The following is a 20597-nucleotide window of genomic DNA, read 5'->3' on the forward strand; positions in this document are numbered from 1 at the left end:
CTGCCATTCTGCAATGGTCTATATTTTTCACAGCAGCACTTCTACCAAGCCCAACAGGGTTTACGTTGCACAAGCCAGAATGAAAGGATTTGATGAAATCACAGAATTTCTGAGGGACTTCTTGAGACCATATAGTCCAATCTACCAGCTCAAACAGGGTCAGCTAGGGCTTTTCCAAGTTTAGGTCAATCTGCGTTTTGAATATGAAGGACAGCCTTCCTGGAATTATCCCAACACCCCATTCTTCGTCAATGAACATATTCAGAAACAAAGAAATGTTAAAATATAGAGCCTTTAAAAAGCTGACACAAAGTCCTCCTACTTAATTTGTTAGAAAACACTAAAAAGCAGGAAAGGAGGCACTAACATGTAAAATCATCCTTTTTTACTTATTTATTCATTACTGTGTTGCCTAAAAAGAGCAGCTAGACAGCATAAATGTTTTTGTGGGAGGTTTACCTACTTTACTGTTGAACCTTGCAAGATTTGATACAAACTTAAGTTTCTGGGATTCTTCTCATAAAGGTCTATCAGGCTAAGACCCTGGATCTTTGCATTCATTTTGCTAATAGGACACTTTTATTTTTACTAATAAGGCACACATTTTCTGTCACCTCCTCTCCCTGTTATTTACTGCTTTTTGCCTCTCCACATGGGCATTTACCTATTCAGTAAAGTGCTCTTACAAATGAGTGTACAAAACACACCAACCCAGAAAGTGATTTTTTAAACAGGCATCAAGCTTTACAAGTCAAATGCATGTAGCTTTTCTTTGAATAGCAAGTCAGGACTTGAAGACTGAACTTCTTTAAACATCCACATTTGCCAGTCAGCCTCACCATTTTACTTTTGACGAGCTCTTCAATTGCACTGACTAGTTCTGCAGCACTGGGTGTCTCAGAGCTGGTTGGCCGCACCAGTAATCGAGAAGATGTCTGTGCAATGACACAAAGGAAGGAGAATCCCAGAGTTAGCCTGGTATTTGCTCAAGGATCAAAAGACTTCCTTCACTTCTCTGTCAGACAAACATACCCGACAATAAGTGTCAGTATAATAAAACACTAAGATCATCCCCTTCCACTTGGACAATTAGAATTGGGAATTTTAAGTAACCCCACAAAATTTAAATGCTGGGATGAAAAAAATCCTGTTCCTACATGCAATACAAGTCAAGGAAATATCCTTCATCTTACTAATCATGACAGTGCCTGAGAAATATCTACAGAAACCACTTGAGCTGACTTAATGGACAACATACAGTTTGTTAACACATCTTATTGCTGGTTAAACAAAGCAACAACTCCAAAACAGTAGCAGGAACCAAGACAACTTGAAATAAAGGAGGAAGCATCATTAAACTAAGAAAAAATATACCAGTAACTCAGGGGCATTTACTTTTCTAAAGGAGCTGGGGTATATTGCCCAGATTCAGAGGGGAAATTGAGCTCACCATTCCTTGTGCCATCCATTTTCCCCAATGGTATGTGTAGAGCACAGAAGATCTCTGGCCTCATAAGCTATAAAATGCCAGTTTATAGATAGAACTGAAGGTAAAAGGTATTCACAATGAAGGATTGTGGGAGGGGGCCATTAAATTCAGCCTCAGTAATTTGCAAACAGAGTTGTTTGCATATTACATTTATCATTAAATAACTGGAAGGTGGAAACAGGGTGTAATATGAACTTTACTTCATATTACGAACAGCACAGTGAACATCATGTAGTACAGAGTAAGCTGTCCTGTAAATGTTTCCAACAAACCGGATAAAGAAATGGCACATAAATGACTTAACACAAGAGGTTCTGCTCAAGTCAAGCATGGATATAACAAGGCTCCCTATAAGTCAATAGAAAAAAGAATATACAGACTTTAGGTAGTTTGCCTTGTATTCGCCTTATTCGGAAAGGAAAACAGGGGCTGGGTAAGCAAAGGAAATACACACAACTTTAAACAGAAAGATACGGGAACTGAGCCAAAGCAGAGACAGAACACAAGTCAACATAATGCTGCATCAGAGTTTACAAAAAGAGAAAACAAAAAGCAAAAATAATTAGTTTCATATTAACATAACTATACTGAAACTTTAATACTGCTTATCCAAAAATTAAAAGCAAACAACTTGTAAACTGCCATCAAATGCAAATCCATGAAGTGTGCAATGAATCTACTGAATGGAAAAATGCATACTGTGCAGATGTGCTCTAAGGGGAGAAAATGGTTATGTTATTTAGTGATATCAGACAAATCGGCACGGCCTAGCACATGATGTTTGCATGCACACCAAAAACCAAGCAATCCCACAGCTAGTGTGTCTCTTAGGCAACTCTGTGCTCCCAAAACCTGACTGTTGACCAGGTTTTCCAAAGCTGTGCCTATGTGTAGGTTTTCACTTTGGGTGTGAAGTTCTGCTTAGCTTTACAAAACACTGACAGTGCTGGAATCACACTCTGGTCAAGGTCCCTTCTCTCCGTGGGAGTATATGGGGTGTGATTGCTGGTAAAACTTCAGAACTATTTGTTTTTTAGTTCATGTGAATTTATCACATATTATCTGGCAAAGATTAAGTCTGCCTGCTGATCTTCCAGATGATGTACTCTGGGAGCAGAATACACCTCTTGCCCAGAGTACAAGGAAAGGTGGAGGGAGCTACCGAGTACACATAGGTGTGAAATGCTGCTGGAGCCCACAGTTAGCTGCCTAGGGAAGGAGGGAGAAATCCAGCAAGCAGGGAGTTTCCAGCTTAGTGTAGCCCAGGAGCCCTGGAGAGGAAGAAATGCTAGCATTGGGACACAGTAAAAAGCCAAGCCTCTGAGGTCACAAAAAGGAGGAGACATTCCTCAGGATCCAGAGGAGCTGAGCAACAGCAGAAACCACTGAGCATGGCAGGGGAGAACTCCACCCAGAAGGCAGACAACTGGGAATTTTTGTTTGCAATTCTTTCATTAATCAGTAACTCCATCAACAGAGCCAAATGACTTCTGCTGGGTAAAACTTTGCCCTGGCTTGTCACTTCTGCTTTCCAATAAAGCATTTGCTTTAGGTACTGAAACTGATGGTATGCCTTAGTGTGTGGACTTCAGGGAAGCGCACGCAACCTCCCAGGCTGCCACAGGAGGGGACATTTTGCATCCCACCATGCAGGTCAGACATTGCACAAGAATAACGCTCCTCCAAAGTATAACAATTTATGTTTTGAAAAATTATGGTGTAATATTAACTGTAAAAAAAAAATTAATTTCTTAGAAGTCTTCTCTAAAATGCAATTTAAGCTACTTTAGAAACTGTCCCAACATGTTTTTACTGAAGTGGGTCCATGTTAACCTCTGAAGAAGCAAAAGTAAAATTTAATGGGGTTTGAAAGCTACTCAAAGCCTCTTACTCTACTGTGTTATGGGTCTGACTTTGCACTAGAAAGACAGAAAGGAATGGATACTTAACTTACAAGTATATCCCTTCATGCAGATGTTCTTTCTGTCTAAAAAGAACTATATAGGCAAAAGCTTATATAGCTTTATATAAGCAAAAGCTTATCTCAAGAACTCTTTATAAGGCTTTAAATTTTTCTTTTTAATATCACTGAAGGGACATGCAAATATGGCAGCTTATCAGCATGAACTTTAACGTCTTTTCACCAACATTATTTTTGTTCTACTTCTAAACCTCAGTCTGAGATCATTATTTTCTAGCAATGAAATATTCCGTCTGGTCTAAAGGCAAATTATAAAATGGCAAAATTATAAAATGCCTATTTTTCCCTGCTTCATTTTAAGAGTATTTCCCAACATATTAACTTCCCTAACTCACAGACACAACTTTTTCAATTAAAAAAACAGGTAGGAATTATATATAGAGAGAGCATATAAGCAAGCCATTTTGATCCTGCAACTGATAGCATCAGGGATGATTGAAATTCACTGAGAGGCAGTGGCATAAAAGGAGGAAAGAAAAGTCAGCAAGACCAGCCAAAGGTATCAGTAACATCTGCATAACTCAGAACAGTGAGTAACCACCCACAAAACTCACTAACAATGTTCATGCTGTAGATGACAAAGGCTAAAAAATTGTAAGCAGCAAGATGGGAAGTAAACTTTGTATGCAAGTATTTGCTGCCCAAGTCTACACTATTTCTACTCTACAACCTTCTATTTCCAGACTCAACAGTTGTCCCCTAACTGATTGCTCCAGGTTGACAAGTGACATAAACCCTCTCAATGTATAAACATCACTATGTTTGCGAAAACCAGGTAATACGCAAGTGAGATCTCCTTCTTGCAGTTACTATCTGCATCCAGAATTTCATTATTGATGCACAATGTTTAGCCTCAATTTCATGAGCCTTTGTTCATTAAAAAAACAAAAGCAAAACAGGTGGATTGTTACCCTTATTTGGCTGTTAACTTCTTAGTATACATGTAGAGGCACAGAAGTAAAAAAAGAAGGAAAGAAAAAAAAAGCTGCATGCCATACAGAAAGACCTTGAATTTCATGTGAACAGCTTTTTCTGCTAAGGCACATACCCAGAAATTTTTTTTCCTCTGAACTGAGGGGGTGAATTATTCAAAATAGGGGTCTTGATGAACAGTCTACAAAGATTATGTACAACTGTTAGTTTCTCCAGATAAACTTTACTTGCACATAGCATTTTAATCTAAATACACAAAGGTATGATTATAAAGCAATTAAATGCTAATCACTAAATTTGGCATCTGTTAAATAGATGTAAACAGGCCTGCAAACACAGAAATATGCCCATTTCCACACTTGAAGTGTTAGCAGAAAAATTTAGAGGATGCATTTAATTTGCAGTCTTGCCATGGGAATTCCTTTTAATGTTATCTCAAGTGGCATAGTGATTGCTTCTGTCTACCATAAAGCTGTATTACATACATTACAGAAACTTAGAAAAAGAAGCAAGATTTGTGAAACAGAGATTATGTCAATACGTGAGGCCTTCCCCACTTCCTCTTCCTACCTTGTCATCCTGTGAGTCAGGCTGGAGAAGACTGTGTTGCTGAATTGCCATTGGAGGAGGAAGTGGTACAGCATCTGCTCCCTCTTCACCCTCCTCCTCTCCGCAGCTCTGCATGCCTGAAGAGGATGACTTGGAGAGAGTGCCACTGCTCAGCCCCTCATTTCGACCTCTCTGCAAACAAAATCAAGACATTCAAGCCCTGTCACCTCCTCGGCAGCATGAAGCTTGTTCCACACAAGCTCATCTTAAACAAGTCTGTTCTGTAGGTCACTGCTCTCCCAACAAGTCAAGATGATCCTACAAGCTTAGTGCAGTTCCTCAACAGAGGAGGGGAAAAAAGCAGATGCTAAAGATAATGTTTTCAGTGTTTGGTAAGAACAGATGGATTGAGATACTGGGAACAAGACATTCAGCTTGACATTTAATACAGGAAAGTGATACCAAAGCCATGCTTGCTTTCCAGTTTGGTTCTGGCAAGGGCCATGTTCTGCTAGCATAGAAACTCAAGAACTTTATATCATCTCTCACAGCAAGACATATAAAGGATATAAAAAAACCCCGTATAACAACGATGAAGTATTTGTCAATTATGCTTTCTGCCCCCTCCCCTTTCAATTAGTGAGAACAGATTGCTTGTACAATTTTTACAGTTCTGTCAAAAGATGGTCCTTCCAATTATGCAGGAAACTATGATTTTAATTAGTCAAAGTTTAATGTAACTGATCTTGCAGGATAATTTCACTGTCTTTAAAGGAAGACAGCAGAGATGGTTACTATTTTTTCCTGTTTTTTTTGGTTTTTTTTTCCCTTTAAGGCACTGGTCTTAGGTTCTCCCCCACTCACAGAACTGCAGAATAACAGGTACTTCCCAAAACAATGCTACAACTGCCTCACAGAGGGTTTCTTTCTACAGCCTGATATTCAAGAACAGAGGCCAATATTCCTTCATGAAATCATGGAATTGTCAGAGCTGGAAGGGACCTCTAGAGATCACCTAGTCCTGCTAAAGCAGGATTGCCTAGAGCACATTACTCTCAAACCACATCTCCCAATTCAGCATGTTGCCAACTCTCTAGTCCTTTTTTTTCCCTTACATTTGCTGCATAACTTCACTGATGTTCCAAGCTTGCAGCAAAATACATAGGAAGCAAGAAAAAAACAAACAACTAAACAATTAATTGGGCATCTGAGACCACTTTTCTGCATTGTAACTACCCAAACCACTAGTCAGATTCCAGCCTGGTAAAAAGGAGTAATGGCATACCAGGCAAGTGGCTGTACCCCCCAAAGCAGCAATATACCATTCATTTCAGCCTGAACCATAGGCGAAGAAAATTCGGCTTTGTCTATACCTAACAGGAGGCAGGGTTTGCTCATACACGAGTTGCAGGCTTAGAAGGATGAGCACGTGTTTGTGTGAGGAAGAGAAGCCTTCAGTAGATGTCTTTGGTGGCAAAATCTGGAAGAGCTCACAATTTCCTTCCCTCCAATGAAAACTGCCATTTTTATTATTTGACCAATGGTAAATACCTTTTGATTTGACCTGCCATTAATTTTTCTGTGCTTTAACTCCTGCTCAAGGTGTAAACACAGCTTTAAGCAGTTTAAGCAGCTATCTCTACCTTTTCTCTGATCCATCAACAAAAGGAAAGGAAATACCAAATGACCTGATTATTCTCAGAACATGAAGCACCTTTACTGATAGTGCTGTGTTCCCGAGTGGGATAAAAGAGCAAAGCCAAATAACTTTTTACTCTTTTCTACAACTCTTCTTCAACTAGAGATCCTCCTACACAGAGCTTTCCTCATGCTGTCAATGTAGATGGGCACAAATTGCCTGACACAGTACTTATGCAGTCATCAAGAATGAGGACATGACACACGTCACTTTGCTGAACTGCTGGACAGTCAACTGAGGAGACAACCTGCACCTGACAACATTTAGTTTTTTGAAAAACATAAAAACAAATCTCAGGAAGCTGCATTGAATCAGAGAATCACAGAATAGTTTGGGTTGGAAGAGACCTTTAAAGGGCATCTAGTTCAACCCCCCTGCAGAGACCAGAAACAGCTTCAACTAGATCAGGTTGCTCAGAGCCCCATCCAACCTGACTTTGAAAGCTTCCAGGGGATGGGGCTTCTACCATCTCCCTGGGCAATCTGCTCCAGTGTCTTACCACCTCCATAATGAAAAGTTCCTTCCTTATACCTAGTCTAAACGTCCCTTATTTTAGTTCCAAGTAATTACCCCTTGTCCTCTCACTACAAACCCTTGTAAAAAGTCCTTCCCCAACTTTCATGTAGGCCCCTCCAGGAACTGGAAGGCTGCTACAAGATCTCCCTGAAGCCTTCTCTTCTCCAGGCTGAACAACCCTAACTCTTTCAGCCTGTCTTCACAGAAAAGGTGCTCCAGCCCTCTGATAATTTTTATGGCTCTCTCTGGACTTGCTCCAACAGGTCCATGTTTTTCTTGTGCTGAGAAATGCTTACCTCTTCAACAGTTTCATCTTGTGGTGTTGCTGCACTATCATCAGAGTCCTTCTGAGAGCCTGCATCAGCACTTTTGCGAACCTCTCTACTCTTCTTATGCTTGTGGGCCAGCTTTTTGACATGCCCATCTGCTTTTCCACTGCTAAGACGCCTCACAGGACTGGTAAGCCATTTTCTCAAAGTATTGCCAGGGCGCTTGGGGCCCGGAGAGCTCTGTGCACCAATCATGTGGGGCTGAAGTGATGTTACTGAAGCAGGAGGACTGGCATCATTGCTGGAGACTGAAAGGGAGTCTGAAAAAAAGAACAAGAGGAGCATCTTAAAGCTGAAACACTGGTAAGTGTGAAGCAAGGCAAATGACATAGGTAATGATGGATATCAGATTAGATTTTTGGACAAATTGGTCAGATTATTTTGAAGTAACCTGGCCTTTGATGACACTGCAACTATCAGTCTTCATGGTGCATGTGGCCACCCACACATAAGCACCTTTTATACACTTGCAACACACAAGCTTCATAAAGTCACTCCTACCTCAACTGTAATTCATAGTTACCACTGCTGATACTTATGTGAAAGTGGAGTATACCTTCCATATACTATCTACCTTTATGGAATGATGTGCTTGTTTCATCTTTTAATGCATACTGCTTTGAGCAGGGACATGTAGATTAAAAATTATTTTTCAAACACCAAATTTTTATTACAAATGTTCCAGTTACCTTCATTGTTTATTTATTTTCCCTACCCTTGGAAAAGAAGGAAGAAGAATCCAGAGAACAGCTAAGTGTCTGTCTTTTGCATAAATCTTTTTCAGTCTTGGGTGTGGTTCTGTTTTTTAAAAAGGCACAGAACATAATGACATAAAAAAGCGAATTTGCTCAAATCTCAGGATCAGAGTATTTCTCAGCATGACACTGCCTCAAGCTCTGTAGTAAAACAAAAGATACACATTTCTGTAACCATGTGCATGTCATGATTTTAACCTAGAAGGCAGTTAAATACCACACAGACAATCACTCACTCTCCCCTGCCCCCCAGGGAATGGAGAAGAGAATCGGAAAGGTAAAGAGACTTGTGGGTTGAGATAAAAACAATCTAATAATTGAATATAAGATTAATCTTAATAATATTAATTGAATATACAAATAAATTATGTACAATGCAACTGCCCACCACCCACTGACAAATGCCCATCCCTAGCTAGTAATCCCAGAGGAGAGATTCTGGAACTGCAATCCGGGAGAGAAGGAGTGCTTCCCAGCCAACCCTCATATATACCGAGCATGATGTCACATGATATGGAATATTCCATTGCCCAGTTTGGATCCCTCCCAGCTTCTTGTGCACCTGTACACTAACAAAGCACGGGAAGTTGAAAAGTCCCCAATTCCTTAGCAACAACTAAAAACATGATTACATTATCAACACTCCCCTCACACCAAATCCCTTACCAAATCCAAAACATAGCGCTATTCTAGCTACTAAGAAGAAAATTAGTTCTTTTCCAGCCAAAACCAGGGCAATGCGTAGGGTCAGTCCTATTTCCCCACTGAGTCTCCTGTCACTTGAACTGGATCGTATGCTTACAGTAAACACTGGTTAGTCACTGTGAGGCTACATTTCTTTTTGCCCCAGGCAGCAGTTCTCTTTTCCTTAGGTTTTTAAGGTTTGTTTTTTTTTTTGCTTGGTTGTTGTTGGTTTTTTTGTTTGTTTGTTTGTTTGGGACACATCTTGCAACACCAGTCCTATGAATACTATGTACTACTAGGGTATTAAGCAAGACTGTCCCAGGTTGTCAAATACAGGTTTTTTTAACTCCTCTGTGTGCACGTTTGTAGACACATAGTTTATATAAAAGGATGATATAAATAATGTTTTGTTGAATGTTTCTACTGCTGGGAATTAAATGCAGTGTTGGGTTCCTTCTTGAAACTTGACACAGATGTTCTGGCAGCTTCTCTGTAAGAAGTGTATTGCCAGTCTGACCAGAGGTAGTTTGAATTTTGTAGAATAATGTGGTCATACTGAGGTAGCAATACACTTCATTGCAAACACCCAAATGCCTTGGATCTCTACACAAGCATGTGAGCCTGCCCTGTTTTCATGGAGTATTATGAGCAAATTATGGCTTTGAACTGAGATGGGGAAAGAGACATAAAATATGAGTATAATAAGTTAGGCCTTTTTGTTTTTCCTTCACTGTTCAAGCTGTTCCAAAAAGGGCATGCCTTCCTTGGAATCCAAAACTGTGATCTATCAGGCTGTTTGTAAAGATTTTAATCTGTTTTAATAAAATCTAAGTGACATGTCACCATTAAGATATATCAGCTCTGAGGCTAGTAACTCCTGTAACTTACACTGCATGAAAACATACATAGTAATTGCTTTTAACCACCACTTTAATCACATTTCCATAAGCAAAAGATAAGCATACTTTATAAAGCGTACTTTCAGTCCAACAAGCTAGGTGCTAACACTTTAAAGCAAGTCACCCAGAATCAGGATTCATTTACAGAAGCATCTTCCAGCCACAGCCGTGCTTCACACAGGTAAAGTGACTTCCTATTATACCATTAACCTGCTTTCAAAGCTTTTAAGTAATGGGTACTGCCAAAAAGCAGATGCCAAGTTACACAAGTCAGCTTTGTCTCTAGATGTTGGGATAACAGTGGTACACAATTACCACATTATTTTCTTGCTGAAGCAGGAAACATAAAGAAGAAATTAATTATCTACAACAATGGTTTTCAACTTGCAATATGAGTATCCCTGTTGTCGATTACAGCTTAAGGGTCCTCAGCACATGCCTAAGAAAAGCAAGCCTACTAGCCCTCAGTATCCACATCACAACAGATTTTTTACTTTATTTAAAAACAACCAAAGTGGCCTGCTTATTAAAAAAATTCCAAAGAAAACTTCCAACTATCTGCAAGCTCTCCACAGGAATCCAAACAACCTCCTATTAAACTTCTGTAAGAAGTTAGTTTGACTTCTCTTTCACTAAACTCAACTTTACCTTTACTGAATCATGCATCTTTTAATTTTTATCAAATAGTTTGCTTCACAATTATAGCAAACATCAGCTGATGAGTACATCATAAATAACCTTCTGGCACTGTGCACGTGGAACACAGACAAGGAGAAAACAGTACTGGTGTTCTTGTAAACACAAACTAAATGCTTTGTTTTCAAGACTCGCAAGCTTGAAGATGTTATACTCACTTGGCCAAGTTTTGCTTTCATTTGTATATATTTTTGTCACAATAATGGTTCATACAAGTTCCTTCCATACAAATAAAAATGAGCACATTCACTTGTTTGTATAAATAAAAAGCAATTAAGCCTTTGCAGAAGTTCACCATGTACTGTTTTGTATTTTTGTATCTGTTGCATTTCATTCCTTTGCAATTACTCCTCTTCTAGCAAAGGCGCAGTCGGTGGTGCAGTAGCTGATTGTGTAAGATTCACTTTTATATAAATATGCTTATTGCTAAGAGTGCAATACACCTGCAGTTAACAAACCCTTTTTTCTTTTCATAAAACCTGTGCTCCCCCCTTCAACTCTCACCCATCCTTTTGACAATCAACACTTACCAACAACCAAATTTCTGGTAAAACTGAATAGTACAGTGCAGAGGCCTTGAAAATGTGGGAGATGAATATTTTTTGTCTGACTGCACTTTTGCTGTACCACTCCTTCTCTTAGCCCAAGTCAGCCAAGAGTTTGTGGGCAGGAGGAGGGAAGAGAGCAGGAAGAAATAAGTACACTCTGCTCAAGTGGACAGGATCTAAGAGACAAAACAATGTTAAGCCAGACATGTTTCGCAGCACATACTTTAGCCATGTCCTCCCACACAGCATTAGTTTTCATTTGGCGTGCAGACTGTAACTGATTCTCATCTTCTCTTCTGCATGATTTAATATGAAGTACTTACTGGAGTATTATTAGGACTTCAGGGAATTATAAAAATGGACAAAGTGGAAGTAGCACACCAGAACGATAGCATTGTTCCACTCTGCTCTTTACAGCATGAAAGTGCTGGAGGAAAAGGAAAAGCTTAAAATAAATAAAAATACTGTATTGCCATAAATGCTTCAATTTAAAGATCAAACAAAAAACCCCAGAGGTTTAAAATTATCAGTGTTAACCCAAATGGAATAGCAACCTACTAGCCTCAGACCTAATTTTTTACCCCTCCTTAATTTTGCAGAAAACATCCGTACAGCCTCATAGGTCGATATTAACACTCACTACAAATATTCCACACCTGTATTCTCACAGTGAGACCCTCTACCATCTGTTTTCCCATCCCAGCTGACAGGAGTACAGATTCTCCAATTCTTATGCCCATCTGCTTCCTCAGGAGACCAGCTGCAATACTAGAGCACAATCATAAAAAACCCTAGGTGCTCAAGTTCATACGTTTAAGTGGAGGCATTGACAGATCCAAACATTAGGGAATGTCAATATCCCATACAGCATTCTTGAGAGTACAGAAAGACCCTTCTCCTTTACAATCACACAAGTGTATCTTATTTCCTTCACCATCACTATATACTACCTCTATCTATATAATTTGGGATATAAGCTTGGTTTGATTGATTACCATGCTTGGGAATGTTTACACTAAATTGGCTTTGTTTCCTTTGTGACTACATAGCATATTATTTTTCTAGGGTTGTTGATTAATATTTTATCACTAAAACATGGTAAGAGGAAAAAGGAGTATTAAAAATTAAAACAAGAACAACACAGACTTTTAAAACCAAAATAGATGGAATGAATTTGGGGTATGCTAACCCCAACTGTGTTTCATGTACAGTAAACTTTCTAGTTGAGTGTCAGATTCCCTTTTAGGAAAATATAAACGTAACAGATGGTCATCTTGGAGAGAAAGAAAACACAACACACACAAAACAATCACACAGCAACACAAATCCAACAAGAAACCATCAAATTTAATAAAAGCACTATTTGCTCAAGAAGAGACAGCTTCGTAATTCAATAAAGTATTTAAAAGAAACCTAATGGATGGGCTTTCAAAAATAATTCATACCACAGAAAGAAAAGAAGGCATTTAACTGCCATTTCTTTCAAAGTAAAAACACATATGTTGCTCTGGTGGTGAGGTCAGGGAGTTCATTGGGAGTCCATAAACCTATTTCTGAAGCCAAAGAAAAAGGGCGGGCAGCACAGGTTTTGACCCCCTCCAACTAGAAGATAAAGTTACGTCCAACAAACAGGCAAATTTGTGAAACTGGAAGGGAAATGGGAATTCTCATTCTAGTCCCAGCTTTCTCAACACTAGAAAAATGCACATCTGTGATTAATAAACATTTTTTTCCCCCTGAAAAATATATTAACCATGTTAAGCTAGTTGATGACTTGAATGACTCTGCTTCATATTAACTGTTTTTATATTGATGTTTTTAGGGTTTTAGTATTTACAGCTAGAACACTGGGCTACAAAAACCTGACTTCCTAACCTAGGGAATCAAACAAAGCCTGTTTGATGCCTGCTCTGCATCTCAAATCCCCTATGCTGCAAAACCAGAAATAAAACTTCTCACTGTCCCTGGACTATGAAACAGGGATGGAGCAACGAGTGAAAAACAGAGCCAAGCAAACCTAGTAACCCAAACTCTTTTGTCAAACTGCCACAGCAGACCTGCTATCCACCATGGACTTTAGGAACCATAGAGCTCACAAAACCAATTAACCAGCTGATCAGTAAGATTTGATTCCAGTACATTACAAATATTTGGGGATGGGGGTGCTTATTGGTTCAAACCACAGAGAGCATGATCTACGCTGATGAACTTGCAAGTGTAATATGTAAACTGGAAGCTAAACTGGAGCTAGAGTTCAGTGACCTCCCAAGCCCAGATCTACCTACAAACACAGATGCCTCAATCTGAGCCTAGTCAACACACCATCAGAAGAAGGAAAAATAGTTTCCAAGCATCTAATAACAAAAGCCCATAAAATCTCGTCCTGTACACATTTGTTAGGACATAGCAAAAGCTTGAAAGAGAGTGTGAGGTTTATTTTACTTGTGGACACACAGGTTCTGACTGGGAGCTGGTTTTAAAGACTATCTGCCATAAGACCATTCAGATACTTCTGTATGTGTCAGGAATTCTGTTTCTCTCTTGCTGCATATCCTCCCTACACTACCCTCACTGTGTACTTTTTTTGTAAAACAATACTGGAATACACTCCAAAAGTGACTAGGTGTGTTTCAACTTTAACAAGCCACCATAAAAGCAGTTACCATTTAAAGACAATGCAGCTTTATGAGGCATGCAAATGGAGAATTCCCAGCATGCCCTTTGGGAAGCCTGAGAAGTTGGGAGGGACTTTTTACAAGGGCATGTAGCAACAGGACAAGGGGTAATGGTTTTAAACTGGATGAGGGGAGATTTAGGTTAGACATTAGGAAAACATTCTTCACTGTGAGGGTGGTGAGACAGAGGAACGGGTTGCCCAGGGAGGTTGTGGAGGCCCCATCCCTGGAAGTCTTCAAGGCCAGGTTAGATGGGGCTTTGAGCAAGCTCATGTAGTGGGAGGTGTCCCTGCCCATGGAGGGGGGTTGGAAGTAGATGCTCATTAAGGTCCTTTTCAACCAAAACCGTTCTATGATACAGAGATAGTGCGATAATTGTCATGAAACTAGTTTATTAAACAAATTCACAAAATGTAGAAAGCTAGTACTCAATACATAACAAACACACTCACTATTCTCTGGTCAGTAAACCTTTCCTGCCTTTCATTTCAAGTTACACGCTACGGTGAAATAAAATTTGTAATGTTTTCAGTGTGTGAATAGACAAAGAGTTCATCTCCTTCGTTTATGTCCCCTGAATAATAAGTTACCTGTATTAATGCTAACTGATACAGAAACTAGTCCAGAAGACTCGGATTTAAATGTATTCAATAATTAAGTCTTACAAGTCATCAAAACCTGATTGTGTTAATATCAGACAGACTGGAATTCTAAGTTTGAGGCTAGATACTCTTCAGCTTCTCTTAATGAGATACCAAGCTGTCCCACAAGCATGTCTCCTATATTAAAAAAAGCCTCCCCCCAAGACAGACACTGTCATCTTAGAAACTTCCAAAGGTCTTTCTGAAATCTGGAAAAGTCAGCCAACAGACATATTTACAACAGCACTAGAGACAGGAATGAAGAAAAACTGTGATTAAGGGCAAAAGAATATGCAGTTCATTTAATTTAGAAAGTTAGTAGCATATGCCTGAAAGGGTTTAATACACTTATTACTATTATAATCCTGTTATTACTATTTTATTATTTTTTAAAATATCTTCTTCTGCCTTCCTACCCTGTAACTCTAAAATAAAAGTTTTACATTTAAACTTTTAAATAATTTAACATGCATGACAGCTTGCACACAGAGAGCACTGCAAATACATCAACTACTATCTAGGAGCTAAAAATTAATAAAATTTAGATGGAAAAAATGCTGCTCTTACAACTGCTGGACAGTTTTGCAGCTAGTTTTTGGGGTTTTTTTTGAGGGATTCTGATTTGTTTTGTTTTTTAAGCAGGAAGAAGGCATGATATTGTGCCAGAAAAAACTTTCCCAGGTTAACAGAAGTAGTTCTGTTTGTGCTGCCTGGAATTCAGACCACAGGGATCCGAAACCCCAAATCTAAATCTTGTATTTATTACTACAAGCACAAGGCAGCACTACAAAAGGGGAGATCGAACTTTGTGGGGCATTTCATTCCTTGCAATAAGCCTTTAGTCTCTCTTTCTGGAGAGAAATATATTTTGTGTTACAAATAGGAAGTATTAAAAGTTACTCATGTTACTGAAGTTTAGTTTCACAGTTTGTGAAAACCACAAGCTTTTAATAGATTAAATCTCAGATTCCCTGTGCGCAGCTTATATTTTAACAGGCAACGTCTCAATCTCAGCTCCACTCTTTTGACCACCTGTTTGCTCAGATTTAAAGCCAGCTACATCCACCTGCCTGGCAGAATATGCCAAGGACAGATTTATGTAATCTAGCATTGTCTCCCAGTCAAGTTCTCACTCAATGTCAGTGTACTGAGTGTCTGTGTACTCTCATCTCTCCACAGATAAAGGCAAGTGCCCTGATACTTTAATATGATGATCTCTCCCTGGAAGGGGAGTTTATTTCAAATAACCACATGGCTTGCATGGTTTTACAAAAGAGTTAAAGAACAGAGGCCCATGTTCTAATTTTCAGGTAAGGTTTTCTCCTTTTTGTGCACAATCTCCAGTGAGTTTCTTTGGGCTGACTGGGGCCATTAGTTAGTTACTTATTTCTTGCACGTCACCTATGCTTCCTGATACATGACATCATTTTACATCACGACAAGGAGCGCATAACAGTATTTTCTCTGCAGAGCTACTGTAGGCAAGATTTTCACTGACAGACTTAAGTAACAGTAACTCCCTCACAGGGGTTCATAGAATCATAGAATCATAGAATCATAGAATCTTAGGGGTTGGAAGGGACCTCGAAAGATCATCTAGTCCACCCCCCCTGCCAGAGCAGGGTCATCTAGAGTACATCACACAGGAACTCATCCAGGTGGGTTTTGAATGTCTCCAGTGAGGGAGACTCCACAACCTCCCTGGGCAGTCTGTTCCAGTGCTCTGTCACTCTTACAGTAAAAAAATTTTTTCGGATATTCACCTTGAATCTCCTATGCTCCAATTTACACCCATTACCCCTTGTCCTATCACTGGTCATCACTGAGAAAAGCCTAACTCCGTCCCCCTGACACTCACCCCTTACATATTTGTAAACATTGATGAGGTCACCCCTCAGTCTCCTTTTCTCCAAGCTAAAGAGACCCAGCTCCCTCAGCCTTTCCTCATAAGGGAGATGTTCCACTCCCTTAATCATCTTCGTAGCTCTGCGCTGGGTTGACACGTACCATGCAAATAAGAATATTAAGGTGACACCCTTCTTTCATTAAGTAGTTGTGAAAGTTCTGCAATGCAAACAGAGAAAGCAAGTGAGATAAATACTGCTTTTCTAGTTAAAAAGCAAGTTTTCCCACTGCACCACTGTAATTTCCATGTTTCCTTTAACACAGCAGCTTTTAAGATCACTTTCTTACTGAGATCTTCCACAAAGTCTCAACTACATCACCCATTTTCAAAATGTGGGTGTTTTGGAGTTTTACTACAGAGTAATGTGTACTTTAACAAGTCTTATTTATATGCTATTTTTGCCAGATGCCTAGTGTCAGAAATAACCACCTACTTTAGGATGAGCGAAGCAGATGATCAGATGAAGGCATAGCCCATCCACTCCTTCCTCCAGAAGAATGGATGCAACAGGGGTCGTGAATACCAGGAATAACTGTGTTTCAGGCTCAGGGCTGTTGCCTGTATGGTAGGCTTAGTTGTAGCAGAGTTCCACATAATGCTCCTTGCCTCTAGCCTGCTTCCCACCACTGCTGCTGCTCCTTAATTTAAGATGTGAGCACAAGAAGCTGGTTGAGGGCACAACACAGCTCCTGACGCAGTGGGAGCTGGCAGCACTACCTTCCTTCCAACTGCTCCAAGTTACAGTACTCCCTGCCTTTGACAAATCCAAGCAACTCGCTGGTGGGGAGAAGTGGAGTCTGAGCCAAAGAAGGAAAAGAGTGAAGGCAGAAGCTCTGAGCCCAGGCCTCGTAGGCAGCCCTGGTGCTTAATACACTAGACACAGAGTTTTGCTGACTGTTGACAAGCTATTTGTCTCATGCAAACTGTGTGCAACCTACTTTTGAAGAGCCATGCTGTGTGATGTTAGCAGCAAAGACGCAGCTCTGCTCTTGGTGAAGAGCTGTATGTCACATGCTACAAATGGGAGCCACTACTGACAAGATTTGTGATAAGCACTTTCAGATTCTAACTGGGGCAACCGCACAATTAATTTCAGCTCATCTGTCACTGAGCTGTAGGGTTTTATCATCTGCTACGTTAATTTTTGCTGCAAAATAATTTTCCCCTCAGAAATAGATAAATCCTAGTCTCAGAAATCCAGCTCTAAAGCAGTGCAGCAGCTTATCTGATACACTGTGTGTATCAGACCAGAAGAGGAAGATATGAAACAAAAATGCCCACATCAATATAGATAACAGAAAGGCCACCAAAGGGAAAAAAAGACGCACTCAGCAAGTCTTTGGCTCGACTGAAAGCAGAGAAAGCAATGGGAGAAGGGAGGGAGAGAAGCAATTCTGCAGAAATTACATTAGGAAGAATCATAATCTCAAGATGTTATTTAAAGCAACACATGCCATGCTGTGTAAAAGCTCAGCAATGCAGAGCATTCCAATGGAAGGAATTTATCCTATGCAGATTTTAAAACATTCTCTACTACTCCAATGAAATGTTGCATATTAACTAAAATACTTTAAGAAATTTTGAGCAAGTCTGATCTCAAAAGAAAAATGGAGGGATATGGTTCTACCGGTGCACTTTTGAAACTGAGAATATATACAGGGAAGAAATTAGCTTTCACCACCTTATGTAAGTGATAAAAGCAAGCTTCACAATTATGGAGACAAAAAACAATCATACATAAAATCAGCATAAAATGTAGAGCCAACTATTGTTTTTTTTAATTTTCTCCAGAAGGGAAAAAAGTTGAGCAGGTATAAACTTTGACATATATTTACAAATGAGTGGCTCCTTAGAGATGATTGAAGTAGATGTATTTGATTCTCCCTCTTTTCCAAATGCCTTCAAAAATTCTCTAATATATCTGAGAGAATACAAGACGAATCAATAAACATACTTTGAAACACAAAGGGTAGATACTACACAATAATTGCCAGCCATATCTTCAAGTAAATTTCATAACTATAAAGGGGCAGTACACAGTGCTAGTACTGAGTTACAGGAACAAACGATACAAAGGAAATAATGACTTTTTTATTTCTTTAAAAACCCCAACTTATGAGACTACTTGAACTAAAAAAAACCAACAACTTATTTCCTCTTCACCTACTGCAGTTACATGTTAGCCTGAATACACATACTAATCCAACAGCAATTTTAACAGTCTTTTCTTCTTTCCCCCCATCCTCTTGATTCAAAGCAGAAGAGCTCATTAGAACAACCAGCAATTGTTTGGAGCCACAGCTTTAGCAACAGCTGTACAAACACATCAATCTCAAGTTAGGAACTCTGCCATAAGCCAAATAATAATATACTCAAATCGTTTAGCTTTGGGGCTGTTACAAGAACTTTGGTCATTTTCTCTTCCCAAATGTTATACTGTTGTAATCCTCAAAAAAATAAATTGAGAAAGTAATTAAAGGAGTTGGGAGAGAGAACAGAATGGCTAAAACAACGACAAAAAAAAGTTCTCCAAAATTGCTGTGTATTAAAAAGATGTTTCCTGCTTACCAAATTCATTTATATAAGTGATAGTGATACAAAATAATTGTACTAACACTGATTTGCATCATAAAATGTTGATGTTTTCAGTGACACTAATGAGCAGAGTCAGGGCCTTGCAGCCATGCCACTGCCTTTAACCACCAAACTGCATAACTAGGTGACTGTGGGTGATGACAGACAGCTTCCTCCAAGTTCAATCTTACCTCAATAACTACATTATCAAGAGCAGACTTAGACGACAGTGATTAGAAACTGAACTGGTTTTAAACTTTTTTTCCTCAGATGGGAATGTAACCTGAGCAAGGCAATGAGAGCACACGTGATTTCAATAAAGGTCAGTCACACTGGAAACTTAAGGGTTTTTTTTAAACAGACTCACAGTCAAGGCTGACTAGCAGATTGCTATTGAAAGTCATACTGCCAAAATGCTGCACAGATGCTTTTTCAGGATGAAGTATCTTATGGGATTAGGAAAGGGTAAGATACTCCTCCACAAATTCATCAATCTTGAATAAAGACTGAGTTAAAAGGGGAAAGGTAACTCCTTGCTATACATGTATTTTAAACCAAGCAAACTATACATTAATGGAAGATGTGACATTTTATCTCAATGCAGTTATAATACACTGAATACTAAAAATGGAATCCATCATTGCCATGTTTGTTAACCTGATTACAGTCTCTTCGGGAATAACATATGCACTGTTGAATTTTCTTTGGTGAGATCAAGCCCACATTACACACCTACCCCAAAAGCTACATTTTGTCATGCAATTTTTCTGTTGTTGTTTCTTTCAATTACTCCCAATAAAGGCTCAAGAGGAAGGTGATGTCATGAACCGCCTTGTCCACCCAGTCACCTAAATCTCAATTCCTTGAATCATTCCCCAGCTTCCATCCAGCTAATGTTACCTAAGGGACTACAAGAAATTATGTGATAGGATCATTGAAGGGCTGTCCAAAACTAGTTTGGAAGTAGGAATCAACAGGAAACAAACAGGTAAAGAAAAAGAGCAAACAAACTTATTTTGAATGGCAATAAAATAGAATTCTTATTAAGTACTTTAATTAGACATGAAGGAGGGGAAGGGGGGGAAATCTGTATCAATAATACCTTGTACACAACAATAACTACTGATAGAGCCAGTAATTTTTAAGAAGTTATAGACTCAACAGTAAGCCTAAATTTAGGGGCAAAATACCATATCTGGAGGAAACAAGATAAGGAATTTAACAGGCTTCTATTCCTTTTTCTAATGAAAAAACATTTCTTCTTTTCATCAAGTCTCCAGGATTTCATACAATGCACCTAGACTGATCTCAGTGAAGCTCTCTTCTCTGGACAAGCTACCCCATATAGTTGGTTTGTTGGGTGGTGGGCTTTTTTAACAACTTATTCAGGAAGATTGACCGGAGGTGTCTGATCCCATATTCAAACACAAGGAAACAACAACAAAAAAAGGTGGTTTAGTAAACATACTTCCTTATTCTCTGTGGGGAAAACCAACCCTTACAGGAAGGTTTATTAACATTACTGATGTGATCTTTCCAGATCAAGGTGGAATATACTTATACCACCAAAGCTCTGGTCTTTTCATTACCTCCACTAAAGGAGAGAGTATCAGCAGAAGCCCAGATGAGCAAATTCAATTAACTGTTACAGCTGCTTGTAGCCATGTTCAAAGGCAGATTATGAACACATTGTTCATTACTAGACTCATAATGAGCACCTAGA

The 20597-nt window shown here is 39.2% G+C and overlaps 1 protein-coding gene across 1 annotated transcript in view; it reads right to left on the reverse strand.

The window, feature by feature from the left end:
• Positions 1-20597, reverse strand: part of TRIO (trio Rho guanine nucleotide exchange factor) — a 180804-nt gene that overhangs the window by 26619 nt on the left and 133588 nt on the right. The window contains exons 34-36 of the mRNA XM_010005090.1: positions 7464-7756; positions 4974-5144; positions 840-935 (exon numbers count right to left, since the gene is read on the reverse strand). Coding sequence (XP_010003392.1) covers positions 840-935; positions 4974-5144; positions 7464-7756 — 560 coding nt within the window. The remainder of the gene's footprint in view (positions 1-839; positions 936-4973; positions 5145-7463; positions 7757-20597) is intronic.

Source organism: Chaetura pelagica, unplaced genomic scaffold, assembly GCF_000747805.2.
Source record: "Chaetura pelagica isolate M959 unplaced genomic scaffold, ChaPel_1.0 scaffold219, whole genome shotgun sequence".
Taxonomy (NCBI): Eukaryota; Metazoa; Chordata; class Aves; order Apodiformes; family Apodidae; genus Chaetura; species Chaetura pelagica.